General features: G+C 37.8%; 1 protein-coding gene across 2 annotated transcripts in view; it reads right to left on the reverse strand.

Moving 5' to 3' along the window:
- Positions 1–12,654, reverse strand: part of rps6kc1 (ribosomal protein S6 kinase polypeptide 1) — a 176,498-nt gene extending 163,844 nt beyond the window's left edge. For both annotated transcript variants that reach the window (XM_063055798.1, XM_063055797.1), the window contains exons 1-3: positions 12,501–12,654; positions 11,830–11,865; positions 6,907–7,027 (exon numbers count right to left, since the gene is read on the reverse strand). In XM_063055798.1, coding sequence (XP_062911868.1) covers positions 6,907–7,027; positions 11,830–11,865; positions 12,501–12,602 — 259 coding nt within the window. In that variant the 5' untranslated portion in view covers positions 12,603–12,654. The remainder of the gene's footprint in view (positions 1–6,906; positions 7,028–11,829; positions 11,866–12,500) is intronic.
- Between the last annotated feature and the right edge of the window lie 2,869 nt (positions 12,655–15,523).

Genomic DNA, 15,523 nt, shown 5'->3' on the forward strand with positions numbered 1-15,523 from the left:
CATTAGATATAATTAGCCAAAAACTGATCAGCAATGAACAAAGGGCACACAGCAATGAAATGCATCTTATGAATACAAGCCTCTCATTCTTTGTCATTGGATTTTCATCAAAAATACAGAAACAAACAAAAAATCACAAGACAGAACAAATAATGATTTCAGACCTCAGAGAGAAATAAATCTAAACATCACACAGCAAAAAGCCAGGAATAATCAAACCAGAAGCACAAAAAAAAACAAGCACACAAAAAAAAGTCTAAAATACCCACCACTTTTGATAAAAAGCACACAGATTTGACTCATTTCTTGCAAGCAACATGTGCACATTTAGCATGAATTGTACCATTTTGAAAACTGGCAAGGACAGCAGCCACTGCAATGTTAGCAGAGAAACCTGCAAAAGTGACAGAACATCAATCCTGATACTTCACTGACCCGATGTCAGTGCTACCATGACAACCCAGCCATTCCCATGAATGGAGAGACATTGAAAACTGCAGAGGGGAGTACAAATAATCTCAAGTGAAAAAGTGGAAAGGAACAGAAACTTAACTAAATGGCTGCCGTAAAGCTGGAACCACAAGTGCAGCTAGACCCTTTGCTTGGAATGTTCTAGGCCGGCTGTGGAGCTGATATTAAGTAAAACAAATATACTGGTCAGACGCATTTTACATTTTTATGTTCTAGTACACAGATGTAGAAGTTAAACAAGAGGACAGATGGGTGTGGTTTTGCTCAGCAGGCTGATTCCCGGGAAAGCAAGTCTCATTATTTTTAAAATTTCTCTCAGCAGGAATACCCCTTCCACTTTCTGGATTCACATCTGCCTTCAGATAGCTACACTCCCAACTATCCACTAATTTAATTGCTCCAGTATTAACTTTCAGTCACAAGAGACTCGGACACATGGCTTCCTCTCCATTCTCTCCCTCCTTACAACTTCTCTCACCTGATTTTTTTTTAAATCACATCTTCAGAATCAGATGTGTTATTACGTCTGATATGACCTGAAATCAGGAGTTCTGCAGCAGCAGTACAATATAAAGACATAAAATTACTTTAAATTACAAAATAAACAGTACAAAAGCAGGACTTGGTGTGCTGGTGTCCTGTGTTTTTTGAGTCATAGAAAAGCACAGAAACAGGCTTCCCGGCCCTCCTAGTACATGCTGAAGCATTTAAACTACCTACTCCCATTGACCTGGACGCGGACCATAACCTTCCATCCATGTACTTATCTAAACTTCTCTTCAATTTTGTAATCACACTCACATGCACCACTTGCTCTGGCAGCTAGTTCCACATTCTCACAACCCTTTGGAGTGAAGAAGTTTCCCTTCATGTTCACTTTAAACTTTTCACCTTTCACCCTTAACCTCTAGTTGTAGTCCCAGCCAACCTCAATAGAAAAAGCCTGCTTGCATTTACCCCTCATAATTTTGTATATCTATCAATTCTCCACTCAATCTTCTACATTCCAAGGAATAAAGTCCATATAACTCATAAGTCCATCCTTGTAAATTTTCTCTGTACTCTTTCAAACTTATTTATATCTTTCCTGTAGGTAGACGACCAAAACTGCACACTATACTCCAAATTAGGCCTCACCAATGTCTTGTAAAACTTCAACATAATACCCAATCTCCTGTACTCAATACTTCTTATGAAGGCCAATGTGCCAAAAGTTTTCTTTATGACCAATCCTATCAACCTGTGACATCATTTTCAATGGATTATGGACCTGTATTCCCAGATCCTTTTGTTCTACAGCACTTCTCAATGACCTAGTATTCACTAAGTGTGTGTAAGACCTACCCTGGTTGGTCCTTCTGAAGTGCAACACCTCACACTTGTCTGCACTAAACTTGATTATACTTTTCTTTAGGATGATTTTGCCTTCACATATTTTTATGTTCTCTCCATGAACACTGACTAGAAAAATACAAAAACCAGGCAGAGTACTCAATCAATACCTCAAAGTGCTGCTCTGCTAAAAACGTCACTGGATGTTCCTTCCCAACAGCCACACATGAATGGCTTATCGTATTCATTCGGTCATGTTACCTTAAGTGGCAATTGGTGATTGAAGGTTCTGACAAGAAAGTATAAGATTCAGGGTCTTCCACTGAAGAGAATTTGAGATGAACTTCTACTTCAAATTAAGAATGTGTTTTAATGTTCACTTCTCCACATCCTAAACATTTTGACAACCATTTTCTCGAGAAAGGAGGCAGAAGTAGAGCTTGTGTAAGCAAATCTCTTTTTTAAATTCAATCCAGTTCCAGATTCCAGGTCACCATAAGGAACCCAGTGATCCAGAGAAGTACCTCACTAACTCCAAGGCAAAACTAATTTCCCCTCAATTAAAAATTCTTCATTCAGACTCTAAATTTTATTTGCTGATTGGTATTGAAGTGTTCAACAACCTGCTCACCAAAACCTTATTTTCTTGCCTGAACCTAGATCTTACACAGCCACTTAATCTGCTATTGCAACCCTTCCACACCAAGTAGTTTCATGGTTTCTACTCTTTCAATTATTCAGAATCAATCTGGATTGCCACACATTGACCATCACTGACTACTGGATGGATTTTATGACAGTCACAAATTCAAGGACTATAACCCATCTTCCCATCATTTAAGAATACTTTAAAACATGTTTAAAGTATACCATCTGTTAAAAATGACAAATTCAAGAATATTGCAAACTTGTTAATTCAGCAGCATAGAAACTGCTAACAGTCAATATAGAAATAGCCAAATAAAATTGCAATCCACATAAAAATAAAAAGCTCCTCTGAGGCAGACCTCATTTTGAGATTTTATAAAGAGTTGGGGAAATTCTGCACAAATTTATTTGAATTTCTAGAAACTTTTGACAAGATATCCTGTAAGAGAACATGGATGAATTGACACAACATTTGCAATATCATTGCAAGGGCATTTTGACTTAAACCAATGATACAGTTTTAGTACAGACACAGTTGGAATCCATAGGCAGCATCTGTTCTGACCTCAGTGTGAAAAAAGAGCTACACTTCAATTTTTTGAAACACAAGAGGTTTCAAATTTGTTCAAAGATACTTTGAAAGGATATTATCCTTGCAGTACAAATTGGAGTACCAGGCTCAAGATAAAAAGAAAGGTCACATATATCAAGGATTCATCTCAAAGACAATTTAAAAGAAAGCACTTTCCACACATCCCAAGGTCCAAAATTTCTTCACCCACCTTCTTTGTTCAGATTACATAATATTATGTACACAACATGACCCAGTGGAGTTTTTTTTTAATCAAACACATGCAATAAATTTGAAACAAAAACAAGAACTGCCAGAAGCACTCACAAGTCATGTTACACACTTAGGGTGAAATAAGAAGTCAATGATTTGGATCAGAGCCCATCATCAGAACTGAAAAATTGTGAAAGCGAGTATGTTTCAAGTTGTAGAAAGAAGCAAGGCGCAGACCAAAGTTGTCAGGGAAACAAATATTTTAAATATCAGGAATTAGAAACAAGAGGAAAATGGAAATTGAAAGTGAGGTACAATCACATCTGTAGAGAGGGGGAATAAAAGGACAGTTTATCTGAAATCATTAATACTGAATTTAAGTACAGATGACTGCAGCTTGCCCATACACAAGATGAACTGCTTCTTCTCAAGCTTGTACTGTTCTAATTAAGTAGGTGAAAATGCAGAATGATCAGTGGGAACAAAAAGAAATTAAACTCAGGATCAACATGGACTGAACAGAGATGTTCTGCAAGTCAGTCACTTCTGTGGGCCGTGTTTAGCTTCCCCAGTGTAGAGGCAACCATATTGCGCACCCAATACAAAACATTAGATTGGCAGTGAGGGTATATTGCTGTTTCAAGTCAAAGAATTACTTGGGTCCTTAGATGATGTGAAGAGATGAGGGGAAAAAAAATGGATGTTGCCCTTCCTTTAGTTCCATAGGAATGCTTGAAACAAAAAAAGGGAAATGAAAGTGGATCAGTACAACTCTAAATAGGGAGGGGAAGGCAGGGCAAGTATCTCTCCTCAAGGCCACTCAGTGTGCCAACTACTTCGAGCATATTCCATTCTTGTAACCATGTCAAATTTGTTGATGTTCAAATGACTACAATAGGGACAGCTAAGAATAGTCTGCAATTCAAACTCACTAGCACAGGGGTCCCCAACCTTTTTTGCACTGTAGACCGGTTTATTATTGACAATATTCTTGCGGACCGACCGACCTGGGGGGGTAGGGTTGCCAACGGACAAGAGCAGCAGTCAAATACGTTGTGTTTACCCAGAAAAGATTACAATGACCATGAAGCCTTACGCAGGAACCATTGCGCATGCGTGTACGTGTCAATTTTTTTCTACAAATCACTTTTGGCGATTCTGTTCAGGGGTGGGGGGAGTGTTAATCACGACCGGAATATAGGTGATAAGTGGCTAATACACTCAATTTCGTTTCTAAAAGGCTTTATCTAACGAATTTAATATTAAACACAGCGCATATTTTCCTCGCATGAATATAGCGATAAGTCAATTATCAGAGGAAGACAGGGGAGCTCGAAGTAAGTGTTGAACGAACTTCCAGTAGAAGTGGTAGAGGCAGGTTCGATATTATCACTTAAAGAAAAATTGGATAGGTATATGGACAGGAAAGGAATGGAGGGTTATGGGCTGAGTGCAGGTCGGTGGGACTAGGTGAGAGTTGTGTTCGGCACGGACTAGAAGGGCTGAGATCGCCTGTTTCCATGCTGTAATTGTTATATGGTTATATAACTCAATAGCATCTTAACATTTTAAGTAACATTTGGATATTAAACACACAGCACATATTTTCCCCGTATGAACATATAAAATCATTGCAACACACCAATATGCTGAATCAGCGGGAGCCCTGGGCTTGTTTTCCTACAACAAGACGGTCCTATCAAGGGGTGATGGGAGACAGCAATACTCGAAAGGGGTTCCTTATGTCCAGTCTATTCCGCAATTTAGTTTTTGTTGCATTCATTGCAGAGGTATATTGGAAATGGAAGCAACATTTTCAGTGCTCTCATGGCTATCTCAGGATATTCAGCCTTGACTTTGATCCGGAATGCCGGCAGAGATGTTATGTCAAACATACTTTTCAGCCCGCTGTCATTTGCAAGCTCGAGGAGTTGATCTTCTTCCCGCGTTGACATGGATAACGCGTGGGTAATGACCTCGCGTGCGTTCAAGCTCAACAGTGAGCGTGACACGGAATGAGGAAAGGTGCAGCTGACTCATATCGCCAAATCATATCGTTTCTTCACGGCCCGGTAGCACAAGCTTTGCGGCCCAGTACCGGTCCGCAGCCCAGTGGTTGGGAACTGCTGCACTAGCAGTTGTTCGCTTGTAGACTCTTTCAGGTTGAAGAGATTATGGATTTGGGTTCTAGATAATTCACTCAATCTAATTTTGCAGTGCCTGCTATAGGTCTCACCAGAGTGACAATCCTCACCCATCTTTAAGTGCACCAGATGCGATATGGACAGTTCTACATACCAAACAACAGGAATTCTGCAGATGCTGGAAATTCAAGCAACACACATAAAAGTCCTGACGAAGGGTCTCGGCCTGAAACGTCGACTGCACCTCTTCCTAGAGATGCTGCCTGGCCTGCTGTGTTCACCAGCAACTTTTATGTGAGTTCTACATACCATTTGAGCTTTCTGAGAATTCTTTTCAAATGCAACCAAAAACCAAAAAATTGAAAATCCTATTATTTTTGTTTATTCATGGAACATTTTATGTAAAGTCAATAACTTGAATATTAATTATTTTCTTTAACCAAGTATAATTGAAGTTTTTGCTACAGTGGCTCCATCCAGTCTGTTGTAGTTACTGGATGGAATCTCTGTCGAATCCTTCAGAGATTCCCATTTCTTGCTGACATCATCGAACTGCCAGACCATTCCCAATTGAGGTTTTACTGTCCATTTACTGCCATTGCTTTTCCTTAAATATTATTAAACCTTTAATCATAAGACATATAATCACTTTGTAGTAATCCATCAAAGAATGGCCACCAATATCAACAATACTTCAGCAGGCATCATTTGCAGCCATTGGGACATTTAACCATTTGTTAAAGTTAGCACAGGAGATGAATAACCAATTTAGCTACAAAGGCGCAACAATTCACTGGAAATTGGAAAAAAAAAATCCCTTCTACATTTCGGAGGATATCAAATGAAAAATAAAAGGCAAAGCTGGAGAAAGGGGATATTGACGGATTTCATTCGTTTTCAAAATGCATCCTCTGGATCAGTCATGAAATAAATCGCAATCTTAATCTCTTTGCCCCCTTAAACTCATGGTTTCTTCGTCTCCGATTCTTCCCAATGAAATGCAGCATCTTGTAATTTGCTGCCTTGAAGTCCGTTCATTTATACATCCATTCTGCACTATTAACACCATACATTGTGCTACAGTTTACTTCAGTATTAATGTTGCCCCAAAATTCAAGGAGGTAAATTTAGAAACTGCAAATTCAATTCCAGGGTTTAATTTTATATGTACAACAAATATCAGCATGAAACTTCACAGAATGCCACTTTTAACTTTTTTCTAGTTTAATAAGCCACATTTAACCCTTAATACACCATGGCCCATCCACTCTGCAACTAATCTCCTCACATTAATTCCCCAGAATTCAGTTGGCACTGCATTTGCTTCACACACAAATCAAATTTTGGAATAAAAGCATATGCTGCATTTTTTAAAATCCAAAATTAATGCATTTTGTGTGAATACAGGAAAACTTATTCTCCATTATAAACCATTTTAGTTGGCATCTCTTCATTTTTTGCAGAAAAAAATAGAATTCTCATACTGTATTGTTGCAAAGTTAAAAGTAAAAAAAATAACTGCCTTACCAAAAACTTTTCCTTTAGCAAAAGGTGGAAATAATTCTGGATGCCTGTACAAAGTTTTATGAAGCTGCCAGAACTCTTTGTGAAGTTTCTTAAAATCATTGTAACGTTTCCAAACTACTATCTGAAACAAGGGGGTAAAGTCAGAAATTAGCAAACCAATATGATTATTTGCATATACTATTACAGAAACTATGTTGACAGAGAAAAGAAATTGCTCTAGTATTAACTTCTAACAATTAAGAGACTAACTGTAACATTGCATTAAACTATTCAATATAGACCGTTAGTAAGAGGCTCAATTCCCGAACAGTGACAGGTCAGTTTGTCATTAATGGGCTATTTCCCACAATTAATCTCAGTGATGTGAATCCTTTGTTAATAGGTGTGCTCATAAGAGTCATGTTAAACTTGACAAAATTATGGCCAGGATGTTCACCAAGTTCACTTATTAGGTTCGTACATGAAAAGTATTGCATCACAGAGAATTAGTGCCTTCAGGCAGGAATAAAAAATTAGCAAAAAATCGAGGCAACATTTTCCCCCAACTTACTGAATGGCACTTAATGTGAATAATGGTGCAAATATCTTAAAACTTACTTGATGTTAGACTTGAACCAAAGTTAAATAAAAATTAGAACTCTGAAGGCATTAACATTGCTGCCAAAAGCTTCAGTGCCAACAGCCACCAATTTACCAAATGCTTCCAACCCACAATCTTATGTAGCAAGTAAGCTTTGTCATATTATATGATTTACTGTATGAGTATTGTCTAACTATTGCAAATCTTTACTTCTGTTTTAATGAAGGTATCATAAAAATGCTAGTCAGACTGTAAATTTAGAACTAAATATCTAGAACATGGGAAATAGTGGTTAAGAACTTTGAGGCAGAGGTCTTCAAAAGCCATTTTTGTATCATTTCAAAAGTCTATATTAAATTGCATATATTAAGTTACAAGATGTATACAAGCAGGTAATATAGCAATATTTAATAAACCTCCTGTAACATAATCTAACCACAATCAAATTGTAAGCAGTTTTCATATTAGAAGAGAATTATACACATTAACTGGCTATATGTAAACCAACACAATAAAAGAAAATTATTTCACAAAACCTATTCTCCAACCCCTCACCCCAAATTAGAACCATAACACAACTTAGATTTCATGCATAATATATGAACTATCCTGCCCCAGAGCAGTCAGTCTGTATCACTGAAATGGGCGAGATTTTCGTTTCCTTCTCTCCTTGCAAGCAGAGTTTTTGATGTCAATAAAATCCAAAAGTAGAGGAGCTGAAACACAACTTGGCACATTTTATGGGGAAAATACCCCCCTGGGAAAAATCAGGAGCACATACCATCACATCTCACTTTGTTTCCACTGCTGGACTGGCACCCGGTCCAGTGCCAAGAGTATAAACTTATTGACCTAAATGCACTGATTTTGGCCCTCAACTTCAACATAACCAAGTCTGGCATTGAAATAGCAGGGCAGTATTTTAAATAGAATTAATTAGATTAAAAAAGTGATTGCAGGCATTTTTTCTCATCATTGTATTAATTTCTCAGTTGAATGTACATGGGCAAATTTAAAGTTCTTAACTGATTAAATCAATTTCTTTACTTTTCATTTTGTTTTAAACATCTGATTAGCAGGGAACTACCACTAGCAGACCGCATCAAGGGCTAGAACTTGATTAGATCAAGCACCCAAGATAAGTGCAGTGGCAAACTGGGTGGAGAATAATTTGGCCCATACCTTCATCCAAAAGCAACATAAAATTTTATAGGTTAATATATAAGAAACTAAACACAAGGTGCTTGAAAAGGAGAAAGAAAGATAAAATATTTACAATTTGAACTTAACTATACTGTTAGTCCCTTAGGGCATCTTAATCCATTCAAAAGCAACCTACAGCTAAAATGATAGGCCATCCATTTGATTTTTGAAAAACTATGAAATATTTACATTTAGAAAGCCATTCCACATACTGATTGGTCTTCGAAAGAACTTAGCTTTCTTTACATTATTCGTAATTTATGCTTTAGCAATTATCTTCATAATCAACTTATTCCAGAGTTAGAGCCAAAATCAATTCTAGTTGTCAGTTGTAGCCTCCAAGATGTAATAGACTCTTTTGCAAGCAGGACAGCATTAGAAGTGTAAGTGGATCAAATTCTTTATATTGCCTTTGTCTTGAACTTCACTATTTTCATGATTTTATTTGGACCAGCTATGCAAGTCAGCAGAAAACATCTGCCAAAAGCTCCATCACCTTCAGATATTTTTATGTTGTAGCAAATTATGTGCACACCCCATTTTCTTCTGTCATATAATAATTCATTTATCTCTCCACAAGATGCAAATCATTAGTACTCCACCTTTTCAAGACCTTTTGAATCAAATATCTATCCCAATGCAACTCACACCACCCCTCTTTATGTTGTCCTTGTTCACCTAACAAGCATTCACAAGATCAGATTACATCCAGGTTTAAAAATTGTTGGCAATTTTTAAAGGTTACTAGGCGCAATATTAATCCACTTGCTCCTACACTATATTAGATTCTTAACATTACATTTAGCAGTACTATCTTTTACTTTCTAGCTCTCCTTTCCCTGTCCAGGATAATGAACACAGGTGGATTTGTCCCTAACCATCTGCTAAAGCTCTACCACAACTGGCCACTTACACGGGTACTTCCAGTAACCAAGTACATCCAATTTTCTGGAAATGGTACAGCAAAGATCTACACTCAAATTTTACTGTTTTGTAACATTCCATTAATAACTGAAATTCAATCTTGTAAAATTCAGCAATCTATTCAAATGTTTTCCACAAGCAATCTGTAAAATGACCTACAAACTGAATTATTATTTACTTATTACTTTAGTAAAGAAATTCTATGCAACAATGTGCCTTACTGAGCAAGTTTTGTATAGCTTCTTTAATCATTAACACGCAGTGATTTCTAATACCTGCAATCGATACAGAGGGGCAAAGCTCCTCAAAGAGTCTGATTTAAGTTACAAATAGAGGCCAAGATTTTGGAATATGCTGCAATTTTTATGAAATCCAAAATTAATGTATTTTCTGTGAATACTGGAAAACTTATTCCCATTATAAACCATTTTAGTTGGCATCACTACATTTTTTGCAGAAAAAAATAAAATTCTGGTACTGTTTGTTGCAAAGTTGTAAATAAAAATAAAACTGCCTTATCAAAAACTTCTCCTTCAGCAAAAGATGAAAATAGTTCTGGATGCCTGTACAAAATGCAGGATTTTGAAAAGTGCCTATAAAGGAACAACATAAGCGTATTGAATTTGGGACAGGAAGATGGTGAAAGGCCTTGATACAGTAGATGTTTCCTATGGTGGGAAGAGTCTAAGACCAGAGGACACAGCCTCAGAACAGAGGGGCGTCCTTTTAGAACAAAGGTAAGGAGGAACTTCTTTAGCCAGAGAGCGGTGAATCTGTGGAATTCGTTGCCACAGGCAGCTGCAGAGGCCAGGTTTTTAATGTATATTTAAGGCAGATGATAAGATTCTTGATTGGTCGGGACATGAAGGGATATGGGGAAGGCAGGAGATTGGGGCTGAGAGGAAAAATGAATCAACCATGATGAAACAATGAAGCAGACTCAATGGGTTAAATTACCTAATTCTGCTTCTACATCTTACAGCCGTGTGGTCTAAAATATGGGCCGAATAATCAACTCCCTTGTGCTTCAAAGCACAGAATAAAACTTCCATAATGGAGACGTTTGTTATATTAAGAGTTTATAACACAAAACAGATAGCCAATTTCAAATCATTCACAAACAATGGAAGTCATATTCTTGGAGAAAGCTTGTTTTCACATTGACCAGAATTTTTAAAAGTAAATGAAGGCCATCTCAGAATATTGTAATACATACAAGTTTGATAGGACATAATTAATTTCATAATAGGCTTCATCTACCTTTCAATCAAAGTGGTCAATAACTTAAGCACTTGCTAACTTAATTCCAAGAAGAGATATGCAATCTCACAAAGCTGTATAAACTCTTCATCAAATGCTTGGAGGACATTCAGCATTCTGGATGATATTATGGAAGAGGTACAGAGGACACACAACATCATTTAATTCATTGAGATATAATAAAAGTTTTCTCTGAATATAGTCCACTAGTATAGTCCCAAGTAGGCAATGAAGAATGAAATATCATAGAGATGACATTGCTGAAGGATTAATGCACAGTAAGAAATACATTTCCAGAAGCGAATGTTAGGGTTACACTTTGGACTGTTTGGCAGTACTATACTCTCACAAAATGTTACATATTTGGGTCAATATGTGAAATACTGCTGTGATCCAATAAATACTTGTTTTTGTTAAACTGGGGAAACATCGAAGAATATTTGTTACACATAACTTACTTTCTAGAAGAGGAAATAAGTTTTTGCATTGAATTTGGAGAGGGTTTGTGAAATTGGTCTTCGAGGAAGTTGGCTTCTTGATACATAGCTAGATGAGAAACTGCTATCCTATTTTCAGCTACATACACAAGAAAAAATAGTTCCTGATCTCCAAAATTCTATATAAGTCAGTCTTTTAAAAATGATATTAAATTCAGCACTCATCGAAGGAAGTTACAGTAATTTAGGAAGGCAGCTCAAAGGCATTTGAGGATGGGTAATTAATGCTGGCCTTGCCAACAATACCCACACATCAAATCAAGCATTATTTTAATCTTTTATTATAAAGTCGCTTTATAATAGTGGTTCCCAACCTTTTCAATGCCGTGGACGAATACCATTAAACAAGGTGTCAATGGCTCCAGGTTGGGAACCCTGCTCTATTACAAAGACATTACAATATTTTTAATCAATTATAAAATCTAATTCAACAATGATCAATACTTAATAACTTGTTACCTCTTGGACCTCCTCAGGGTTTCTCCTTGAAACGACCTATTTTAAAAATATATACAATTAATGTGAAAACCCAATACTAATTGCTGTCAAAAGTAAACTGAATATATTCAAAATACATTAATCAAACAATAGTTTTAGTGCAACTATTTCTGGGCCAACTTAGGTAATGAGATGGGTGAAACTAATCTTAACCCTATCTGGAAAGTGAATATTGTGTAACGAACACGTAAATTACGGAATCATGAGATAAAGTGGCATGGAGATACCAACCTAAAATAACAAATATTCGGCGAATCAAATACTAGTTTGACTTTTTTTTAAGTATTTTTAAACATTTGGCTCCCTATTTCGTTCGTTTCAGTTGTTAAATCGATAAATACTCGGCTTTTATTAGCAACTTCAAATTATTTTTTTGCAGAGCGCCAGTGCTGAGAATCCGCTCTACCAGCAATGGCTGGGCTGTCACTAATTCCTTTCCAAGAGGTTTCCCAGGCTTCATGCTCCATTGTCACGGGCTTGTTCTTTGCTGGAACGAGGGCAGAGCTCGACTCCACTCTCACCACACAGGAGGTAGCAACAGTTCACTGCTCCTTTGCACACAAGCTTCGCAACGAAAGCATCAAAACCTCTTCCCGTCGCGATGCAGTGGATGCACGAAAAGTGCCACTCACCCGTGCCGTCACTTTATAGACCGTGTAGCCTCTTCTGTGTCTTTTTGGATCGGTTACCGTATAAAAACGAGCCAGATCCCCCTTTTGTCTCTGTGATAACATGATCTGTCAAACCCTCGCCCGCTCCCAATGCCCCGACATACAAACACTTGCCCTGTTTACATCATTTCCTAATCGGCAAGCTCCCTGCTGCTGACTTCCTGTACGTCGACTCTCCGGCCTCCCCTCTTCTGCATTCGGACTTTATGCATCAGGCGCTATGTTTTTCTTTGCATGGAGGTAGTTTTAATTTACACCAATTATTGCAGGATGAAATAGTCCGACCTGATCACGGAGTCCATGTGTACCTTTAAGTAGTTCAACTAAGGTTCGCAGCAGTCCTTTCTACGCTATCTCAGCGGAAAGCGAGGAAATAGAGCGCAACAGCAGCACACACTGACATTCCAATATACAGAATGAAATGGTAGCTTATTTGTTGGGTTACAAGTTAAAAGGCAGAGGTTTGGGCCTTAATGCCAAAGAGCAACACTTTCCAAATGGGATTGAGATGAGACAAAATTATTTCTATCTCGCTTTCACGTTGATGTCCCCGATAATGGAGTCATGCGAGATGGAACTAAGGTGTTTGTATGAATATACTAAATTCTAATATGTTGTACTATTTTTTCGTTTATATATTTATGTAAAAGGCACTCATTTCCCCATGACTCTCAAATCAGCAGTTGTTGCCAAACTAGGACTGAGTTTATCACAAAACTTAAGTTCAGAAATTTTGGTTAATACATTGGAATCATGCATAAGCTCGAGAACACTCCAGTACTATGAATAGGTACTGTAGGTCACTGTTGAAGAGCATACGTAACATACCAACATAGCATTTCATTCAGAACTAACATTTCAACAAGCAGGTTTCCATCCATCAAAAGCATCATGAAAATAAAACATTTATTTTGATGGAGTTTTCTTCTTGCTGCTTTGTAAATTGACCAATGCTAGGATCAAAGTGCCCCCATTCTCCCTGACGAAACTCTCTAAGCTGACAGCAAGGGTACTGATGTGAAATGGCTGCCCACAGTCACTGGTGCAGCTTTATCTGCAGTGCATTGTGGGAGTTGTCTCTATTCTTACCAACCCAACACTTAATCTTACTTTCATACCCATATACCAAAGTCAAAGGACTTATAATTCTTTGCTTACATTGTCATACTATAATACTAGTTTTGACTGTAACTTTAATCTTTTAACGACCTCATTAAAATCATGTCTTAATTTGTGAGGTTCACAGAATAGCAGTGTTAAATTTCCTTATGTTGGTTTCAGCATGCATTTTGTATTGACCTATTTGTAAGATCATTCAGCTTCTAGCAACTTGCCTTAGAGTTTAACCGAGGGAACCAACCCTTGAAGGGCCATATACTGTATACATTACAATCAGCACTCTTCCTGCTGTTGGGAAGTGCTGCTGATTAAAGAATTGATGCCGCAATGATGTATGGAGCGAGAGAGTGCTGTCAGGTGACAAACCGTTGAACAGGCTGGTGCAGTATCTCCAAAAGGTACAGTATGACCTCTATGCATGGAGGACACAAGGAATCAACAGGGGTAAGTCAGATGTCGATAGGTTGCTAAGGAGCCTAGAGCTAATGTTATAGCTCTATAAAACCTTGGTTAGATCACACTTGGAATATTGTGTTCAATTTTGGTCACCTAATTATAGAAAGGATGTGAAAGTTTAGTAGTACACTGGAGATTTATCAGGATACTGCCGGGATTGGAGAGCATATCTTTTGAAGTTATTTTGAGCAAACTAGGGCTTTTCTCTTTGGAGCGAAGGAGGATGGCTTGTTAGAGGTGTACAAGATGATAAGAGGCAAAGATCAAATGGGCACCCAAAGACTTTTTCCCCAGGGTGGAAATGGCTAAATCAAGGAGGCATATTCTAAGGTAATTGGAGAAATTATAGGGGGAATGTCAGAGGTACATTTTTAACACAAAGTGGTGGGTCCATAGAATGCACTGACAGGGGTAGTGGCAGAGGCAATACATTAGGTTCTTAGATAGGCACGTAGATGATAGAGAAATAGAGGGTTATGTGGCAGGAATAGGATAGGTTGATGTTAGAGTAGGTTAAAGGGCTGGCACAACATTGCAGGCTGAAGGGCTATACTGTGCTGTAATCTTCTACCTTCTAAGTTTTTGTACAGAGTAGTTCTTCATTATTGTAGTCTTAATACCTGCACTTTTGAAAGCTTACGATGTTAGCAAATCCCTGCTTTCTCCTGTTGAGTGAAGTCATTTTTCTGTGAGTATGGCGTCTGACCCAATGCACCAGTAAATTAGGTAATGTTCAAAGTTCAAAGTAAATTTATTATTAAAGTACATATATGTCAGCGTATACAGCCCTGAGATTCATTTTCTTTTGGGCATACTCAATAAATCTATAGAATAATAACCATAGTAGAATCAATGAAAGACTGCCCAACTTCGGTGTTCAACCAGAGTGCAGAAGACAACAAAATGCAAATACAAAAAGAAAGAAAGAATAATAATAAGTAAATAACCAATAAGTATAGAGAACATGAGATGAAGAGTCCTTGAAAGTGAGTCCATTGGTTGTGGGAACATTTCAAAGATGGGGCAAGTGAAGTTGCTTGAAGTGATCCCCCTTGGTTCAAGAGCCTGAAAGTGGAGGGGTAGCAATTGTTATTGAACCTGGTGGTGTGAGTCCTGAGGTTCCTGTGCCTTCTTGCTGGTGGCAGCAGTGAGAAGAACGCAAGTCCTTGGGGGGCGGGGGGGGGAGGGTCCTTAATGATGGATGCTGCTTTCTTACAACAGCATTTTAGGTAGATGTGCCCAATAGATGGGAGGACTTTACCTGTGATGAACTAGGCCATATCCACTACATTTTGTCGGATTTTCTGTTCAAGGGAAGGGCATTGTTATTTCCATACCAGGCTATGATGCAGCCAGTCAACATACTCTCCAATATACATCTATATAAGTTTGTCAAAGTTTCAGATGTC

This window comes from Mobula hypostoma, chromosome 8 (assembly GCF_963921235.1).
Source record: "Mobula hypostoma chromosome 8, sMobHyp1.1, whole genome shotgun sequence".
Lineage (NCBI taxonomy): Eukaryota > Metazoa > Chordata > Chondrichthyes > Myliobatiformes > Myliobatidae > Mobula > Mobula hypostoma.